Here is a 21460-nt window from a genome sequence, read left to right on the forward strand (position 1 = left end):
CATTGGGATTTACTTCACTAGGGACTAAGCATTATGTATATACATATGCAAGACACTTGTGCACTAACAGACTGATAGTATATCTCTAATATATACTGCACTAATTGCACTAAAGTTTTCATAGAAGTGTAAGTATACTTGCTTTTCTTGGATTTTACTTTGGATCATATCTTTTGTCATATTTTGATAATTAATTCAATGTACTGCCTGTGGGGTGGAGGAATGTAGTCTTTTCAGCTTCAATGTTTATTTGAGGGGTAATTAGAGTGAGGTCGGCTCTAGTGAGCAATGTTTTTTTTTCTTTTTTCCTTCCTAATAAGAACGGACCAACTTTCCAAAGTACACAGTGCTATGTAGAAATAATTTGTATCTTTTTTTCAATGCCAGACTGCTGTTTAGCAAAAAAAAAAAAAAATTATAGTTGTAATGTCCTCCCCCTCCAATGCCTTGCTAGTGTTGACAAACAGACTAAACTCCATGCTGACCACTTCGTAAGCAGTTTAATGCACTTTGACATAGTCAGGTCAGCCTGGTAAAGTTCAAACTAAGCATCAGAATGGGGAAGAAAGGTATCCTAAGTGACTTTGAATGTGGCAGGGTTGTTGTTGCCAGACGGGCTGGTATAAGTATTTCTGATTATCTTATGGAAGTTTCCCACAGAATCATCTCAGGGATGAACCCCCTAACGAAGAGAAAATATCCAGTGAAAATGCCATGCTGATGTCAGAGGAATATGACAAGACTATGACAAGACTGAGCAATAACTCAATTACCCACTTACTGCAATTATGGTATGCAGAAGAGCATGGAGGGAGCACTCCTGTCAGCTAAAAACAGGACACCGAGGCTTCAGTTCACTCAGACTCACCAAAATTGGATGATAGATGATTGGAAAAACATTGCCTGGTTCAAATGAGTTGCTATTTCTACTGCAACATCAGGTAGGGTCTGAATTTGCCATAAAGAATAGCATAGATCCACTCTGCCTTGTATCAGTGGTTGGGGCTGCTGGTGTAATGTAATGGTTGTTTTTGGGGGTTTGTTTGTTTGTTTGTTTGTTTGTTTTTCTCTTGGCACACTTTGGGCAAAATAAAAAAAACTCAGCCTAACTGAATATTGTGAGCTTGTTTGACCACATGCTCCTATCTTCTGATGGCTGCTTCCAGGAGAATCTCTAAGCAATGTTTCCAGCACCTTGTTGAATATATGCCATGAAAAATTAAGGCAATTTTAAAGGCAAAAGGGAGCCCAACCCAGTACTAGAGGTGTACCAAACAAAGAGCAAGCAGTACAGCTGAATATTGAGTGTATTTTCACAAGGAGGTAAACATTAACAATCAAAACCAGGTTTTATTATAAGAACATGCTGATTAGGGCTGGGTATTGTCACTGATTTCTAGAATCGATTCGATTCCGATTCACAAGGTCCTGAATCGATTCAATCCATGATTCGATTCAATTCGATTTGATTCTATTCGATTTGAATCTGGGAAATTTTGCCTCAGACAGTCAGAAATATTATAATTCAGATCAGTACATTTACATATTTTTGTATCTATAAAAAGGTAGCTGACACTTTCCAGACTTTATCAAAGGTGTGAGCATCACAGCAGAGGCCTTTGTGTCAAAGTAGCTGAAGATAAAACACTGAAACACATGAAGGTGATTTCAAGGGCGTAAACACAAAGCGCGGACCCGCCGAAACATCAGAATCAGCGAGCTGTCGGCTTTCAGCCCCGACCGTGTCCGTGCCGTCGGGGGAGAAAGGTGACATCTCACTGATTCTGATCCGCGGGTCGGCGCTTTGTGTTTACGTCTTTGTGCAGAAGCCGTGTAGCTGCTCTCATTTACTGTTTTAAATGTTTGGTGGTTGTCAAAATTTTGTGACGTTTCATCTGAGATTCTGGAATTTTTGGCAAAATACATTTATATAAAAAAATCGATTCAGGATTTTAATGAATCGATATCACGTTATCCAAGCCAGAATCGATTTTAATCGATGAATCGATTATTAAAACCCACCCCTAATGCTGATAACGCTGACAGTGATCATGGGAATGGTAAATAAGAGTGTGCCACACAGGCTGTTGGGGCACACTCTTATTTATCAAATGGATAATTAACAAAAAACAAGACAGATAAACAAAATGCTGCTGTATATGTAGCACACATTGTGAAATGCTTGAGAAAATACAGTAATTTAGATGACTACTTGGAGTTGTCATCCCTACACACTAGGCACCGATTACAGTAAGCACTGATTTTTATCAGGGCAATTCTTTTGTTTTGTTTTTTCAATAATGTTTCAACTTTAATGACCATGTCTCACCAGTGCTACTGAAACAAACTATCAACACCACTGACTGCAGCCTGTCTTCTTTATAATTAGAGCATTTGGAAAAAATTCACTGGCTGAAGCATTACAAGCCATCAGACAGCTGTCATGTACCATTACAGCTGGCCTATTAATGGATATATAGGGAATGCTACTCTAATACGACAGAGAAGACAATTTATTAGAGAGCAATTTCAACCTGCGAATGTACTTCATAATGCTAAGACTTATCCCTATAACCCCACAGTAATGGAAACTCTGGCTTTACATAAAAGTACACCACAGACATTTTGATGTCAGCAGTGGTGTTTTCCCTTCATGCAAATATGTGATTTATAGATGATGTAAAAAGGGATGCATCATGATTTAATCATATTAGTTTGTTAGATGGCTGATGTCAAGATAGTGCTTTGACCATAAATGACATGCTGTGGTAAAAGACCAAGGATGCCAGCTGCAGCATAATTCAGCCGGTAATAATGAACAGGCAGCTTGCAGGGAGAAGATAGTGCAAGATTTCAAACGCTGTCCTTGATAACAAGCAAAACACAGTATATCTTGAAAAAGTCTTTGTAGCGTTTGTATCCCGGTAGACTCTAGCTGTCAGTAAAGACATTTTAAAGTTGATTTGTAAAAGCCTCTCAGAGTGTTGTGATGTAATATCTCACCTCTATATAACAGACTTGTGAGGAATACAAATAAATTGGCCAAAATCTGTAGGCAGGCAGTAATTTTCCTGAAAGGTAGCCAATGAAAGGATTGGGGAAAAAGTAAAGGCAAGGCCAGCATCAGAATTATGAAGTTCAAACAAGGCAAAAATATTTGTTGAATCACTTACATTTCATTCTCAGTGATAATTTCAGGGTGTGCTGCCATTTAAAAGGCTTTGTAAAACGCCCACAAGCTCAAAGAAAAACAGTTCATTCTTGCATGCTTTTATGCTTTATTCGCTGTTTTCGGTTTCATTTTCAGTTTGTATTGTGCATTAAGTAGCACCATGTCTGCAGTCAGTCTTCGTGCTTTACCGTTAATTAAACTTTGCATGTTTTGATTTCCAGAGACGAAAAATGCAAACAGTTTTCATAGGGCCTATATATTCAGCTCTGCCCTACACATGAAGTTAGGTAGAGCATAAAAAAGGTTTGTAGGACCTGTTAAAACAGAATGACTGAAGGTGAAGTTCATTCTTTCTACTCACCCTGTGAAGTCAGAGAAGTGACACGAGGACAGACACAGGGAAAATAAGCCTGAGAGTCACAGACGAAGAGTGAGACAATGAGCTAAGGTTCATTTAAGCTACTGTCTCGTGAGGTGGTGAAGATTAATTTTTCATGTCAAATTCAGAAGGCGGCTTAAAATAGTGTAAAAGATTTGCTGTTGGTCTCCTGATATTGAGAGAATCACTCGATGAGTCTTGCAAATTATCCATCTATCACACTGCAAATGCCAGTTTGTTTACTTGATGTAGTATTACAAAGTTCAACTGCCTAAAAATGACCCACACAATATAAATTACATTTATTACGATTATATTTGAATTCTTATTATGTCTGCAAAATTATGCAGCACAATATATGCATAATCTCTTACTGTTTAGCTTGAGGAATGATGGCAAAATTTGAGTGAACACAAATGTTTGATTTCATCACTATGCTGTGCTGGAGGAGTGTTATGAATGTGCACAGGGTACTTTTTGCAGCTGCAGTGTACTTACAGTATGTTGTTTTGCTTACAGGGCTGACCCTCAGAAATTGGATGCATTCATCATGGACAAAGCACTGTTGGACTATGAGGTCTCCATAGATGCAGACTGTAAAACACTAACAGTAGGAAAACCTTTTGCAATTGAAGGTAATGTGCGAGCATATCAATTATGAACATTTTAGATGAAATCTATCACTACTCTGACATGTGAATAGCATCCACCAGCTCTGGTTTTAATCATCACCTGATTTTAAGAGGTCTTTCTGCGTCACTGCAGACTAACTGACCATGAGCAATTTTAGAACAAGCCTAAATTTAACAATATCAATCACTCAACGTTTACACAGTGGTTAATCTTTTGGCTTTCAAAAGCTTACACTCTCCAGTGTCTACTGTTAATCTGTGGTCCATTTAGAAAGCCTCTTCCTCCCGCTGTGAAAATGTTCCCGTGGCGGTTGCTTCCATTACAAGCCATCGTAGTCCCACATTCCAGCGGTGTTGTTAATTACTTAATGCACTCTTAAGCCTTCAAGATACAATACACATCAATCAGCACGCTTCCTACCAAGGAAAGGTACTTTTGCAATTGGCTGTTGCTGAATTTGTCACACTCTCCTGGCCTGCTAAGACGTTCAGAGATATAATTATATCATCAAGCTTTGCTTTGGAAAAATTATGACTTTTTAAAGTAAAAAAGCTAAATTATCCAGACCTCCAAGTGTATCAGCTCAGCAGCTTGTTTTTCCCATAGCTGTAGACCAGGGAAAGAATACAACAGCAGCATGAAGGTGACATGAAAAAAGGTGTTTTTGCCGTTATGACAGAAGAATAATCGCTAAAGAGTCTCTGTGTGTGTTTGTGTGTGTCCAATGGCAGGCTATGGCATTGGCCTCCCTCAGAACTCTCCACTCACTTCCAACATCTCGGAGCTTATTAGTCAGTACAAGTCAGATGGCTTCATGGACATGCTGCATGACAAATGGTACAAGGTCGTTCCCTGCGGGAAGCGCAGTTTCGCTGTGACTGAGGTAAGATTAAAGCGAGGCAGTGTAGGGAAAATAGAGCGTATTTATCATTTCATTATATCATAAATGATCATTTCTACAATTTCAAAATCAGAACAATATAATATAACGCATTTGTCTCATTTTTTATCTTACTCAAGTTTCTTTGCTCTCAAATATTTATGTGGAATCTTTATTTGAAAGCTCTGAAAAGTCTTATGTACCCCACACAGTGACTTACTCAGAAAAGTAATCTTTCATATTTTGTTCACTACACATAAAGTCTACTTCAATAATTATACTACATGATGTCAATGCAAAGAGGCCATTTTCTCGAGTAACTCATAGTATGAGAAATATATGTTTTATTAGAAATGCAATACTAGTTATTTCTGGCCATATTTCTCCCCGACTGTGACTTCAAACACTATAAAAGAGGCTCCTATAGCTCAGTGCAGACTGCACACAGCATACTGCGCTTGATCCTTTTGTACTTTGTTCTTTTTATTTATTTTCTTAGCTGCTGTGTGGATGGCAACATAATGTCTGTCGATCACAAGGATGTCGCCTAAATAAGCACTCGTGATTTGTACCTTTGAATGACAGCGTCTACTAAATACTTAATCTTAAATGTAAATTGCCATTTCATGAGCTCAGAAGCAGGAGTTGTGGCAATGTGGCACGTTGCATTGCCACAGATTCAATGTCACCTAAGTGAATCATTTCCCGGTGTGTAGCAGTTAGACGTGTTATAGATGCTATCTAGAGCTGCAGACATTTAAATTGCTCCGGGTACAATTCATTTTGCACCATCATACCTCAGTCTGCCTAACGCTACGGAGGAGAAACCTGCTCAACTGATATTTAGCTTCATCTGGGTGTGTATTTCAATTTTTGTCTCACAGAAACCACAGTACGGTGATCATGTGCACACTTAGGGTTCTCATATTATTGGTAATGATTTTAAATATCAAGTATATATCATTAACTTAAAATGACCTAAACTGATTTCTAAACTTTGTTGTTCACTTGCATACATCGGGCAACATCAGCAGGGCCCTCATGTCATATAAGCAATATGAGTTACTGACAAGCTTGGCCCAGTTTTAGCCCTGCTCAGCACTTTTTTGTAGCAATTATTTATACCGATGAGTGACTACCACCAGCAGTAAGCCTAAGGATTCTGAAAAGATGAAAAATCTGATGGATTGGCTTCACTGAGGTACAGTAGCCAAGCTCTCTGGCATTTACCCAGCTCTCCGTCACCCCAAAGAATCTGATCCCATTTGAAGTAATAAAATCAATACCAATAAATTGCATATTATTCAATTACCTAACATTAGGAGGGCCAAACTTAGCATTACCGAGAAATAAATGGTGATAAAAGAAGTGAAGATGATAAAAGTGATGTGCTTTTTTATTGATTTTTTTCTGCTAATTTATGCAGTCAAATGGTGAAATATAACAGCACCATTAGAAATGATTGTTGTATATAGTGGTATGAGCCTAGAAGCGTGTGTTACCAAAAACCTGTAGCATATAGTATGTGTTTTCATGTGCTGAGCCTTCTAATGAGCAGTGTTGGGAAGGTTACTTTTAAAATGTATTCCATTACAGATTACAGAATACATGCCCCAAAACGTATTTTGTAACGTATTCTGTTACGTTACTCAATGAGAGTAACGTATTCTGAATACTTTGGATTACTTATTATATTATCGTGCTTTTTACAACTACATAAATGTACTATTGCTGTGTGAATTATTACTATTACTGAAGGTCCGCGACTCCGAACCGTAGTAAAGGGACCTCTGGCTAATACATCGGTTCCGTTTCGGGCTCGTAGCCGAAAAATAGATTTACTTTGTTGTGTGGGTCAACTTTGCTTGCGAGAGACAGAGAGAGGCGTTGAAAGACTGCTCCAACGGAACTTATTGTTTTCGGAGGAAAACACGAACACGGTGTACAGTCGAGTCTTAATAGCTTACTTACAACTGGGCTCGTCAGGCTCTCTTCTTGGCTGCAGTGGTTATTATTATATTTACATGCTTCCAGCTCCCGTTTCTGCTCGATGACAACTCGTACTTTTCCACTCTCCTTTTTCTCCCTCCTCGCGCTCACAGACACATAACGGGTATGGCAGTCCATTCTCCCTGCAGCACGGACTACACTGCCCATGAGGCCACATCCTTTAGGGCTATGTCTCTAACACTCTGCCTATTAGCTTAGCACAACAACAACAACAAAAAGGCGCTCTCTCACCCAGGAAACACACAGTCGCAGGGAGAGAGCGTCACACTGTAACCACGGCAACCGTAACCCTGCCGCCTGGAACAACAGATCGTAGCTGTCAAACAAAACCCAAACAGTCCTGACCCGCCACAATATGAAACAGGAAAGTACCGCCGTGTAATCCATTTATTTCAACAAAGTAACTGTATTCTAAATACCACCTTTTTAAACGGTAACTGTAACGGAATACAGTTACTCATATTTTGTATTTTAAATACGTAACAGCGGTACATGTATTCCGTTACTCCCCAACACTGCTAATGAGGAATGTTGGAGTGTGCTATTAGACACAGACTCAAACGTGTTCTTTATTCACTGAAGCTGGAGTATTAGGCTACGTTCACACTGCAGGGAAAGCGCATCAAATCCGACTTTTATGACCCTTTGCGACCCATATCCGATCATGGTATGTCAGTGTGAACAGCACAAATCCGATATTTTCAAATCTGATCTAGGTCACTTTCGTATGTGGTACTGAATCCGATACATATCTGATGTTTTAGAAAGCGACTGCTGTTTGATGGTTATGTTGCATTAAATTCGTCTTTTACGTCACTGACACAAGACAGACACCAATTATCAGCGCTAGAGAAAACAAATGAGAAAGCATGGCGGCCATTGTTATAGCACGGGCTCTCTTAATTTCTCAGTGTCCTTCTCTCTCTAATTTATTTCTCAAAATTCTGTCGGTTACGACTGTGCAGGAATTGATAGACTGCTGCAACAACACCTACTAGCTCTGTAGCCGCCATTTTTGCTTCCGCAAACAGAAGGCGTTGTGTGTGACGTCTTCTTTTGCGCATGCGGGCCGCTTTGAGGGCCGTGAACCGTTCACACTAGAGAGCGTTTGCTGTCATATTTCCTTTGTAGTATGAACAACCAGACAAAAAAAATCGGATTTGATCACAAAATCGGAATTGAGCATTAAGACCTGCAGTGTGAACGTAGCCTTAGATCAGATTAACGTCACATATATACAGTGAGCTCATCTTGACTTTGAAGGATACCGCAGTTTTTCCCCTATCCCAATGGATTTCTATAGAGTTTAAAATGTATGCCAGCACAGCCAAAGGTTACTATTCTCTTTATTCAACAACTTCTCAGGAATCATTATCTTCCACCGTCCAAAATTTCCTTACTGCTAGCGTGCCAAGTCACAAAAATGCATTGATAAATTTAATCCATCATGTATTCTTCGCCAACATGACTTTATAATGTAATCACTGCAGCTGCCCCGGTATCAAAAAGCTATTGCACACTCAGCACTAAAAAGATTCTTATGAGAATATATGTAACTGCAGTAACTGCAACAAGTGGTCAGTTAAGCAAAGTGTTATATCACATTTGTAGATGGCTACATGTACAGACTCGCACAATAATATGGACACATTTAGAACAGAACGAGTGTAAATTAAGATGTGAAGGAGGCAATCACAATCTGATCGAAAGTGTGATATCCCAGAGGGATTCTCTTATATTTCAGAAGAATGAGAAAACTTGTTCCAAGAGATTTAAAATTAATTTCATGACGTGTTTGCCCTGAGTTTGTAAATGCAAGGTGGTCTTACTTCAGATTTCCAGTCCTCTGAAAAATTATTCTGTTTTTATTTAAATGAAACAAGCAATTTTTACCTGTGACTGACTTCGTAATGATATTTGGAGGCTATCGCCCTTAATTTTGCCCTCAGTTTCTTTTTATGAGCAAAATAAGCTAATAATCCATATGAATCACATGTAAGCAATACATTTAATATATTATTTATTGCATTATGTGTCTCAAATAATTAGACAATGAGAATTTCAAGATATAAGTATGAAGCTTAAAGTCATTTACTGTCATATGAATAAGAGGACTCTATGCAAAATCTAAGTACACCCTAAATTACAGATTCAGTTACTTATAAAACCATCTTTAGCAGGAATAACTTAAAGTACTTGTTTTCTATATGACTTTGTAATGCCCTCACACTGTTGTGTGACTTATACAGGGTCATTGCAACACCTTGATTCTTTCTGTTGTCAATGTTCTATGCTTCATTGTACTGAGATCATTGCCCTGTTGCATGGCCGAAGTGAAGCTTCAGCAGTTCATCAGATTGCCTAGCATTTGGCTCTAGAATAGTTTGGTGCAGGGGTCCTGTGGCTGCAAAACCAACCACCAACCACCAAATCATCATCACTAAAGTGTTGTGCTTGACAGAGGTGTTTGTGCCGATACGATTTGTTTGTTTTTTGCCAAACATCTTTGTTTTGGTCTCATCTGTTCAAAGGACATTGATCCAGACGTCTTGTGGTTTCTTCAGATTCAGTTTTGCAAACATAAACAGTGCTACCATGTTCTTTTTAGAGAGAAGAGGCTTGCAACACTTCCAAACACACACTTGTTCATTTTTTTTTTTTAAATCATACTGTCATGAACTTTAATATTTAATGTGCTAACTGGAGGCTGTAACATTTGAGGTATTGCTCCTGGGTTTTTTGCAGTTTCTCTGAGCTTGCAAGGTCTGACCTCTGGGTAATTCTGCTGGGGCATCCACTCATGGGAAGATTGTGTCATTGTGTTAACAAACAACTGAATGCTCCAGACCAGTAAATTGCCAAAGCCTTTACTTTTATAGTCCGTTGCATAGCATCCTGCGAAAACAATCTGTTTCACTTGACTGTTCATGGATTGTTTTTAAACATCTGCTTCTCCATATGCATATCTGTATACACACTCCCTGTATAACCTCCTTTATCCTTCCCACCTTTTCACTTTCTCAAGCTTCTCTATCATATACTGATTGTCTCATTTCTTTCTCTCCAGACGCTGCAGATGGGTATAAAGCATTTTTCTGGTCTGTTTGTGATGTTGTGTGTGGGCGTGGCTTTATCTTTGCTGACCACCTTAGCGGAACACATTGTGTACAAGCTGGTGATCCCAAGGGTCAAGGAGCCACGCTTCAAATACTGGCTACACACAAGCCAGGTACGGACCAGACTCACACTCAAACACACATGTGGTGACCGTGACTGTGGTCACACTATAATTTAAAAATAGTTTGTGCAAGCAATTATGAAAAATAAGATTTATAAAATGAATAGTTTTTATCTACAGTTTCTGGTTTTGCAAATTTTGTGCATTTGTTTTTTGTTCTTGCTTTGTTGTTGCTGCTTATGGTAAAGTCTTTCAGACACTTAAAAATCAGACACATCATTTACAGTAAGCACATGTTGTTGCTTGTTTTCCAGAGATTACACCGGGCCCTCAACTCAGTCTTCACAGATGACAAACTACCGACTATTACAAAGCCTGAAAAGGGGTACTGTTATTGTCTTTAAAGTGTGGGCATTGTATTATTTCAGTTTGGTCTTTCATCATCTATACTTGATGAAACATCCATCCCTAAGTGACTGATCTGAATCTGATCTGAGCACATATGTGTTGTAATTATTTATGAATTGTTTGGAACATTTGTTTGTTATCTTCATCGGTACATTACAAAAATTCAGTATATATGGTGCAACAGATCCATTTTAAACACTTTATACCATTTTTTGTTGTTTTTGCTGTTTTTCGCAGGTGTGATGTAAGAATTGTTTATTAAATGCTGCTTATTTTCCCATCACTTTGGATTTTTAAACACAATAACATAGTTACATATTACAAACGAAGATGAAAAATGCTCCTAAATGTGATGCATGCTTAAATACACCACATTGACTGAGACTAAAAATGCAAACAAGGTGTTCCTGTAAGAAGCCAATATTTGAAAGTTAAATGGTGCATTGGCCAAATTATAAGCTGAACAGTAAGTGACATCAATTAATATCCAAATGGAAGTTAAGGGACCCATTTTTAATCAAAAACTAAATAGAAAGGTCAATCTGTTGGAAGCCAATTATCAGTGAGGGAAATTGAGAAAATAATCCACGCTGACGTCACGTGGTATTGTTGAAAACAGTGGGTGAGAAAGGGAGAATCAGTAAATCATGAAAGCGTCTTTATGTAGGCACTTTCAGTGTCCTTTGCATGGGGACATTTAATTGCACATATTAATACATATTAGTTGCATACACTTTGATACTGTGTGCCATAGCGTAGCCCTGCCCTTTTCACATTTAGCCATCAAGCATCTAATCATACCACCACCCTTTGTCTTGATTTGGATTTACTTGGTCTCCCCTTAGAAGCAAAATAAAGTTCCATTTTATAGTATAGTTCATTCACATCTACCACTCACTCCATACTGAGAGCACACTCAGGTGGAGCACTTAAAGTAAGGATTAAATACACTTAATAATTATGGAGCCGAGGCCATGTGAGGGATGCCTGTGGTAATGAGGATGGATTGCCTACTCTTGCATAATTATACTCATTCAATCAAGTTATTCTGCATGCTGTCTAAGAGTCAGAAATTATTACCGTCTCATTGTCAGTGCTCTGCCGAAAAACTTGTGTGTCAAAAGTGTCTTTTGTGCAATCAGAGCACTGAAATCAGATCTTCCCGTGCAGGATTTTATACTCTAGACAGTTTCAGTTAGAATTAAACTGTGCGAAACGATACCAAAATGCATCATTATCAGTCCTAGTCTGTACTGTATGGTACTGAAAATCGCTATACAGGATGACCAAATGGAACACATGGATGGAAATTAAATTGGAAATCACTACTACTTAGGATGAAGCTATAGCACATTTCATTTCCTAAGTGTGTTAACTGGGATGTAGGAAAACCCAAAGACAGCAGAGAACACTGTCTGTGTGAGATAATTAGCAGCAGTGTCTGTAATACCGTGAAATATTCTCGGATGGCCAGTTAAGATTGCATGCTTTGGTATCAAGCACAGTGTTAAGGTCATGAAGCTCTGGCAATGACTGACAGCCAGGCTAAAATAGGATTATCTGTCGCTCTGAATACACCAATGATATCAGTTACAATTCAGCTACAATACTCTGTTTCAGTAGTGGAGAATTGTTCCGTCTCTTTAATACCTAATACTAAAATTACGTAAATTAGTTGGGGTTTTTTTTAATAAATAGTAAACTTATTTAACATTGTATTTCATATCATTTTATTTACAGTTTTCTTTTTTTGTGGCCTTCCATTTAATATGCATTATTTTATTTTATTTTGTTTTTATCTGAGTAGGGTTTTCATTTTCTAATCCCACTGTCTCATTTAGGAAAATTTAAAATGTAGATATGATTCATGCCATGGCTGACATGTGCTTAGATGGAATTTGTGGCATGTTTTTAAAAACCTGCTGACACAGGTCAAAATAAGAGACAAAAAAACTGTAAGCTAGTTTTAAAGTAATTTACTTGAGACTGGTGTTCTACGCTGTAGTCCAATGCAGCGATTCTATATTTTGCTTAATAAAAGACACCCTCTGACCTCAGCATAGCAAGCTGCGTGTGTCTTGTTTTGACTGTTGATAGAAACATCTGTACTGATATACGGGCTAGGAAAATAAAAGTTACTGGTGAATAAAATGCAATTTAAAAAAAATCTTTTTAGCTTCGAGAACTGCTGCAGATAAGCGGAAGTAAGATGAGAAAACTTCACTGATTGACATGAGATAGAAAAATAACTGCAAGTACTGGAAGTTGTGATTTTCAATACTATCGGATGCTGTTTTGGTGTGTCCAAGTTTTGTTTTGGCCTCTCATATAAAGAATATAATTCAAATCGAGGGCATCTTTAGTTCAGGCTGGAAACAAAATCAAGCTAATAGTTCAGTCATATGCATTTGGCAAATCTCTTGCAGGGCGTGCTGTTTAGGTAATTTTAACTTCACACTTCAAGCTGCTTTGCAACCAAACTCTACCCCAGCTTCTTTTTTATGTAATGTGTCACTTAATGTCAGTTATCATTAATCATTCTTTGAATCTTTCTGCTTTTGGCTTTTCATATATGTTGGAAGGGTTGTGAGAATTTCACTGGAGGAGGACCAAAAATCTAACCTTTTAATCCAACCAGTGGTAATACACAGAAAGACAGCATTGAAGCACAAGTAATGCAGACATGGGGCAGGCAAAATGCAAAAACATGACAAAATATCATACAAGAGGAAACCAGAGACTAAAAACGTGGGCCGAAACAAATAAAAACACCAGGAACTCCAGAAAAAAAGGTACAGGAAAAGAATCACTAGAAAACTGGACTAGTAGTAACAAGACAATGTGGGAGAACAAATGGGTGTATATATACTGGGGTGAGTGATTAAGTAATTGGACACAGAAGAGTAATTGGTAGTTTGGGAATGGATGTAGAAAGCAACGCCGGTCAGATTAATCAGGTCATAGATTATAATTATCAAGGATGGAAAACTACTAAAGGGAGGAAGTAAAACTGATTAGAATACACAAAGACTAATGATTACAAAATATAACAGGAAATGACTTGAACCGGAACATAACACTCCAAAACCAAAGGTGTGCAACTTTCCCAAACTTAAATAACTACACATGGAAACAACAGTCTTTCTATACATACATCTTGATTTTAAAGCATAGATCCAGTACATTATTATAGTGGAAAGTTGTCTCAGGCTGGAGAAAATGAATAAAAATGTGTGCTATGTGAAGAACACGTTCGAATGTTGCAGAAAAATAATGATTCGAATTTTGACATGACTTCAGTGTGAGTTGCACACATTATGTTGCACATTTTTCTTTCTGACCTTGATAAGCATTATATTTTGTGGGTCACTGCATGGTGGTAATTTCTACAAGGGCAAAAAAAGTAAAGTCTGTGTTCATATATTTTCCATTGAAATGGTGTGAACACTGTTTCAATCATTGTACCAATTCATAAAAGATGAAGGGGCTGCTCTCAGAGTTAACACCCTGAATACCAAATCAAGGAAAATTGCTTAGATGGATGGATAAACAATGAAGGAATCCAGCTTTTTAGTTAATGCGAAAGGAGGAAATGCTGTAGAATACTAATGAAAAAGAATCATCTTTATTTATCTCACACTTTTCAGAGCAGTGGAAGTGCTTTAAAACAAACAATAAATAATCAATAATATAAGCAGAAAAGAAGGATAATATATGTCAGTTAACATTAAAGTATACAAGTCTATAAACTGACTCCTTTTATTTCACCTTTGGCTTAAAAGCCTTAATTTTCCACAAATGCTTTAGTGCTGACAGTGCAAAGACCTCATACCTCTATTTCTTTCAATCTAAATGTTCTCAAACACACCGGGGACCTACCTGTGAATATCTCACTTCGTTCAGAACTTACATACTGGTCATATTTCCTGCCTTCACAGTATTCTCCAGTTCCATTTTGATCTGGCCCAGAATTCCTTCATAATAAGTGTTTAAACCGAAATTGGAAATATATATCAATTGATATGCATACATACATCTATTTTCACGTAACATAATTTCCTGTTTTACCAAAAGATAAAAAGATAACAGTTGTGACGATTCAAATATATTTTATCTACTTTTTATGGGGTTTATCATATAACCATGTTAAACACTGTGCTTAATGCTATAATATTTTTAAAAAAGCTAATTTTAAATATTAAATCAACAATAATATAACGTTAATGCATTAGTCAATGTCAGAATATGCAGCATAATTTTCATTGTTTTTAAGGTGTTCTTTTTTGAGCAGTGTACACAAATTTTTAACATCTGTAAAACAGTATGAAAAATTAAAATATTAAATTTTTTGTGTATTTTGGGTCACTTTGGAAAAAGACTGGTTTAAAGGATGAAATTTGTTTTATTTTTTACTTATTTCAAACATTAAAATTAGTCAAATTTGACCTGTATAGAATGTAATAGTTATAGAATAGTTGAAGAACTTCCTACTGGTTACATTTGTAAATGCTGAAACTTCCATGATTATCTCAGGACTTCAAAATGTTCCATCTTTTACTGCAGACACAAGTGCAGGTGTCCTCCTGTCAAAAAGATGCACACATGAATTTAATAAAATTAAAAACAACTCTTTTCATGTTGTGTGTCAGCTTTAGTCTCTTTTGATGTCTGGAGTATCAGATTAAATTCTCCTTGTTACTTTTTTTATCGCCAAGTGAAAATTCCTTTGGTTCAAAGAGCTCGTCTGTTAGGCTTTACTTTGTATGATGAGAGTATCTCATCTTCACTGCTTTAATAAAATCATGTTAGTTTTTTTTTCCAGCTTGCAGAGGTGGTCCAGTAGATTTTAAAAAGTTTCTTTTTGGAAAGGAAAAGAAAAGAAATGTTGTTCTTTTGTTAGACTTCAAGTTCAATAAGGCCTACAGCAAACATTGGAGTTGAGAGGGAATATGTTTTATTGGTCCCTAATATACTTTAAAGTTGTATTTTCATCTTCAGTAATAAAGAGCAGACAGTTAAGACAATCTGAGGTATTTTTATTATGGACTACAGTTTGTATACACAAAATATGTTTTCTTAACTTGACTTTTTGTATTTTGAATCATAAATATAATTTTGTTAAATGCATATTTTACAAGAATTGTGTGCTTCTTTAAATTGTAACACTGAATATTTCCCTTGGCTTTTAATTCTCTAACTTAACCAAACAGCTCATAATCTTTAATAAATCAATAGTAGACAATGAAGAAATAAATGAAGCTTATTATATATTAACTAAACTAAACAATGGAATAATAGCTAAATTTACAAAATCAGTTTAAATGATAAGGGCAACCTCAGCCTCTAGCAAACATTTCCATGGTTGGTGAAGCATAAAAGCAAGGACACAGTGGTATTTTCTCCAGTGATAACAGAACACTCATCTTCTCAACTTCTCATTTATGTAGTGTAAATGCCTTTATTTCTATCTTCTTCCTATTAAGTTCTTGCTGTGTTTTTTTACATGCCTTTTTAATCTTTTTCAACATGGGTTTATTTTCATAGTACAATCAAAGAAACTGACATATCACCAAGGTGAACTACAGTTACATGTTCTTTAGAGGTTGTGTAGCTTTGAAGTGCTAGTCAAACCTCTTTGAATTGTGAATTAATATTTTCTTGTTTGTTATCCTTCTACGTTGCTTGTTACGTGATATTAAATGATTTTTAAAAGGCAAGAGGAATGATGTACATTGGACAATGATTAAGGATCATAGTGCTACTAAGAATGGAGGACAGCAAAAGGGGGGAGGGAGGAAAGAAGAGGATTTGTAAGGTAATACATGTTAAAAGTGCAAATGAACATGAAATCCGTGGTGTTGTGTCAAAGTAATGTCTCTCTGGACCTTCAGTCCACATTACTGCTGCTAGTGCTTGTTAGCGCAAAGATCACAGTGGACCTGGGGTTGGATAGGAAAGGTTTTGGGGATCAGGGCTGGTGGCAGAGGAAATTAATTGGACATGAATTTGACTTCTATATTGAGCTCTGGCAATGTCTTCTTTTTTGTGTGTTCAGTACCTACATGTGGCGATAGCCTATTCATTAAAAAAACTTGTGCATAAGACTGGATCCAAGCATCTGCCAAATATTATTTGGTGAGTTGCTGCTATTCCTGTGGTTTTTCAAACTTGAACACCAGGTTCAAAGTTCTGACAAAACTGAATTGGCAATATAACCATTCAGCCAGTCCGATACTTGTTTTTTTAATCTTATTGTACTGTCATACTGACATTAAGATGTACATGAACATGAACATTTGAAGGTATGACTTGGGGTGAATTTGCTGTCGCGCCCATCCTGGGAAGACTGTGGCAACACGCCTGAATGCTCCACTGAACCAAACTAGTGGTGGTCACACTTGCTATTGGTCAGATAATCAAGTGCATTTGATCTGCAGCATCTGGCTGCTAGTTAGTCAAGGTGTCTTTATATACTGGCAAGGCCTTAAGCCAAGCTAATATCCACCCACAGCTTTTCTTTAAAAAAATTGTTTTGTTTTGTTTCATTTTACCAAGAAATGTACACGGGCTTAACAGGATAGATATACCGGCATTTCCTTAGGGAGGCAAAAAGCAATTAAATGAGGAGGGTTTGGTCCTCATTACCTGGAATGACCTGAAATACTACAGAATCGCTTTAAAAATCTATCATCTTTTAGTCCTACCTAGACTACTGTATCTGTTTATGTCTCTACCTATCAAAATCCCCAAATCTCAGTTCCATGACTGAGACAAACAAATATCTTGATTTATTTGGAGCGGGCGGAAAACCTAGAATTAAATATAGCACATTATTAATTCATAAAGATAAAGGCGGCTTCTCCCTCCCAAGTCTCCGAGATTACTACCTTGCTGCTCAACTCAAAATAGTTATACAATGGTGTGATGATACTTGTGGGGCCCGATGGAAAGACATTGAGAATATGTGTGGGGTCATTTCAATACAAGCCCTGATAGGAGATCAGAAACTGGCAACAGCTTGTCAGAAAGAACTGAACCCCTTGGCATCTTTTACATTGCTTATCTGGTTTGTGTGGGGAAACTGTTGCAAACCATACCCACATATTCTGGTCTTGTCGAAAACTTTCTAAATTTTGGGAAGATGTTATATCAAAGATAGAACAGACTATAGGCTTTAAATCAAAACAACGGCCCTTCATAACATTTTATTTAGGAGACTTACCCGAAGAATTAACAAGCAATAACAAATATCTCCTGAAGATTCTTACTGCTAGGCAAGGCAAGGCAAGTTTATTTGTATAGCACAATTCAACAACAAGGTGATTCAAAGTGCTTTACAGAGACATTAGAAACAAAAACAAATAAAAAGCATGATTTAAAATTGATTAAAACAAGCAAACAAACAAACTAATTAACAAACAAACAAAACAGTATATAAAATCAAAACAGATAGAATCAGAACAGTAGATAAAATCAGTAGTTAAATGTAAGTTTTGAAATTTAAGCTTAAAAGTGTGGATTTGGTGCTTTATTCAAATGCAGCTACTGCTGCAGTGAAAAAAGCAATTACTCGTAAGTGGCTCTGTACTGACCCCCCTGTTCTGGACGACTGGTTGAGCGTTGTGGAGGAGATTCATAAAATGGAAAAACTTACCTTTTTGTTAAGGTTGCAAGATAATATTTATACCACAACATGGGACAAGTGGTTGAAATCTATCTGAAATTAGAATGGGATTTATTTATTTTTAATTCCTGTTTGTGCCTACTCACATCTATATAAACTTCTGTATGCCTCGCCGAGGCTGCTCTTACATCTGTAGATGTGTTGTCAATTCATGAATATAAAGTCATGTTCTCACTGCCAGAATTGCTTTGTAGGGAAAAAAAACTGTGTTTTTCAGTCGACTGCTTGTTTTGTTACTGTTGTTTTTGTTTGTTTGTTGTGTTCCTTTTCTGTTGTAAAAAATATGTAAAACCTTTATTAAAAATTAAGTAATAAAAAAAACTATTATCTTTTATGCACCGAATGAGAAGATTTTGTCTGCCTGCTAGAAAAAACATCAGTATATTACCATACTCACACTCTTGAGGATCCTTGAGCAAGATACTAACTGCAAATTGCTCTCCAATGCATTCAGAGGAACGATGTGTTTGAATGCTAGATAAAAAGCACTTACGTAGAAAGATTCATTGAAAAAAAAAGTGCTATGAATGGATGAGGCAAGTTGTGTAAAACGCTTTGACTGCTCAGGTAGAGTAGAAAGGTGCTATCTCAAGAATAAAAGCAATGTCTCTTATTCGAATACCACAGTCAGTAGGATTCAACTATGTTAAACAAATGTCCAAAGTTTCATGATGATTCAAAAATGATATTTAAATGTTGTCTACTGATCAGCCAGCAGAGCCATAAGTCATCCCTAAGAACGTGGTGCTTGTGTAGACAAAACAAACAATAAACAGGACAATACCCAAAGAACACCCTTTTCATGTAATGACATATTTAAGGAAAAGCGAAAAACTATTTCTTAGTAAGCAGTCACACTGCTATTCTTCCAAGACTCAATGTAACCCCCATAGCAATCATTTCCAGTCTTTACCCCCGTAAGCAATCTTCTAGAAATTGTTCAACTCTTTCAGTCCAGCTCTGTGTAAATTGCTGTTTGTCATATAACACGTTCAGAATTGTGTGTGCAGTGGCAACTCATGGTTTAGCCATAGCTGATGCCTTGATTTTATATTGGATTCAGACTGGAAACATTTCAATTCAATTCAGTTTTATTTATATAGCGCCAAATGGCAACAAAAGTCGCCTCAAGGCGCTTTATATTGTACAGTAAACATGCAGTCAGATGAACTGATGAAGGTTTCTCCTATTTCCAGGTGCAATGAGGGAAACAACCAGTCTGCGCCTTGGAATCCTGCAGAGTCGTCCTACTGCAACAGGCGAAGGATCCTTCCACAAGAGATGCAAAACGACCTGGAATGCCCGTCATCCCAGGATCTCCCTCCTCCACCGCCCCCTTCTCCCCTCCCTCATCCCCACTCTCTCCCTCTGCTGGAGAAACCCCTGCCTATAGTAATTACCTCTAATGGTCGCTCTGACCTGTTAGGAAGGGGTTTGGACCAAGGACTGGGGCCAGGGCAGGGCAGTTCTGGGCAGTGCCGTGCTTTGGGAGTGGGCGACTGCGGTCCAGGTCTGGGACGGAACCCGCTGGTTCAAGAACTGTCAGAACTGGAGAGTCAAATCCTTGTAATCAAGCAGCAGCTGCAGTCTGCCATGAGGAGGAAGAGAGAGCTTGAACAGTACCAATCAGAAAACCAGCAAGCAAACCAGACTGCACCCAGTCAGCCCACTTCACACCAGTCTAACCAGTTTGTTCAGTATACCCAGACCCACCAGCAGATTAAACAACACAAAAACACATGTCCGGAGCTGTGAAGCCAGTCCCAATTTGTCCAGGAAAGAGAACCCTGGTTAACACACTGGACTAGTTTTCAAAACCTCAGCTGGGTCCCGGAACAAATCCTTGCCTGAGTTCTGAAGTTAGAAGCCTCACCGATTTCCAATAGCAGGATCCTCCTTATGGCTCTGGAGCTCCCCTCAACACTGCACTGAAATGTTCGGCAGTGATCAGATCCTGCTCTGCAATTCCAAGTAGGACATTTTCTCACTCCTGGAACATGAGATTGAATTAGATGAGAGGTGCTGGATAAGGGCGAACCAGGGATCTTGAACCAAATCTGTTCTGTTGTATCACTGAAGAGCTTTGCAATTCCTTGCCCCTCTCAACTTCCCTTATATTACAATTCTTTAACTCCTTTTCATGCCTATCTGGTTCTTTTACCTTTTTCCTGTTTATTTCTTCCTTTTGTCCCTGCCATGCCTCCCCCCCTAAAACCTCGTTTTTCCAAGGGTACAGATTTGCTTGCTATGACATTAAGCCTGATCACAGATATGAGGACTCTTTGGTATTTAAGCTTAATAGACTAATTCACCTGAGTCTTTTAAGACTCACTGAGGATCTCAACTGTTCTGAGGTTGAACCCAGTCATCTCAGTCTTCATGTTTGTGTGTCTTGCTGAAACCTTGTATCTTTCAGCTATTACCATTGATGTTTCTTGCTTTTGGTAGCATGTTTGTATTGATTAGGGGTATTTTTTCTCTAATAAGCTTTTGAAAGGGTCGGTCGGGTGGTTAGATGTAATCATTTTTTTAAAAAGATAAAGCTTTCGCAAGACACATTTACATACGTAATGAACACCAGGTTGACATTTTATGGTGGATTATAATAAGCGTACACACAATCTTATTTATGGGTCACTGTATAATGTCCTGCACTTCACTGATGCACACTGAATAAACAAAGTCACCTTAACTTGTCAGAGTTTGAGTTAGGGTATAGAAGTATTTCACAGTGAGATCACAACAATGGCAAGCTGGCAACATAAAACCTAAAACAGGATTAAATTGAACAGTCTCCAGCTTTTTCCGCGGTCAGGGACCCAAAACAAAATCTTTCTGTCCAGGCTCTTGAGGTCATACTGGTGCTCTTGTAACATTGTGACACAAAATACATACTTTTCAGTTCCTCATTTAAGCCAGCTGTTAAATAGTAACTGTATGAACACAGACCACTAGTTTAACTCTGACACGTTATTAAATGTGATTTGCATTCAAAAATGAACACAACACAACAGTTCCCTCTCTGGGGCCCTGTTTCCTTGCATCATTTGGGTTTGGACATGTTCTGTTATTAAATATCTTCTTTGCACTTATCTTAGTTGCTGCATTTCTTTTTT

General features: G+C 37.7%; 1 protein-coding gene across 1 annotated transcript in view; it reads left to right on the plus strand.

Moving 5' to 3' along the window:
* Window positions 1-21460, plus strand: part of grin3a (glutamate receptor, ionotropic, N-methyl-D-aspartate 3A) — a 61604-nt gene extending 40144 nt beyond the window's left edge. The window contains exons 6-10 of the mRNA XM_086300330.1: window positions 4071-4186; window positions 4916-5067; window positions 10142-10303; window positions 10567-10637; window positions 19541-21460. Coding sequence (XP_086156456.1) covers window positions 4071-4186; window positions 4916-5067; window positions 10142-10303; window positions 10567-10637; window positions 19541-20099 — 1060 coding nt within the window. The 3' untranslated portion in view covers window positions 20100-21460. The remainder of the gene's footprint in view (window positions 1-4070; window positions 4187-4915; window positions 5068-10141; window positions 10304-10566; window positions 10638-19540) is intronic.

The sequence above is a fragment of the Aulonocara sp. 'chitande type north' Nkhata Bay genome, linkage group LG7, assembly GCF_057382095.1.
Source record: "Aulonocara sp. 'chitande type north' Nkhata Bay isolate Kocher_YH1m ecotype deep benthic linkage group LG7, A_spYH_male_GT1.1, whole genome shotgun sequence".
Lineage (NCBI taxonomy): Eukaryota > Metazoa > Chordata > Actinopteri > Cichliformes > Cichlidae > Aulonocara > Aulonocara sp. 'chitande type north' Nkhata Bay.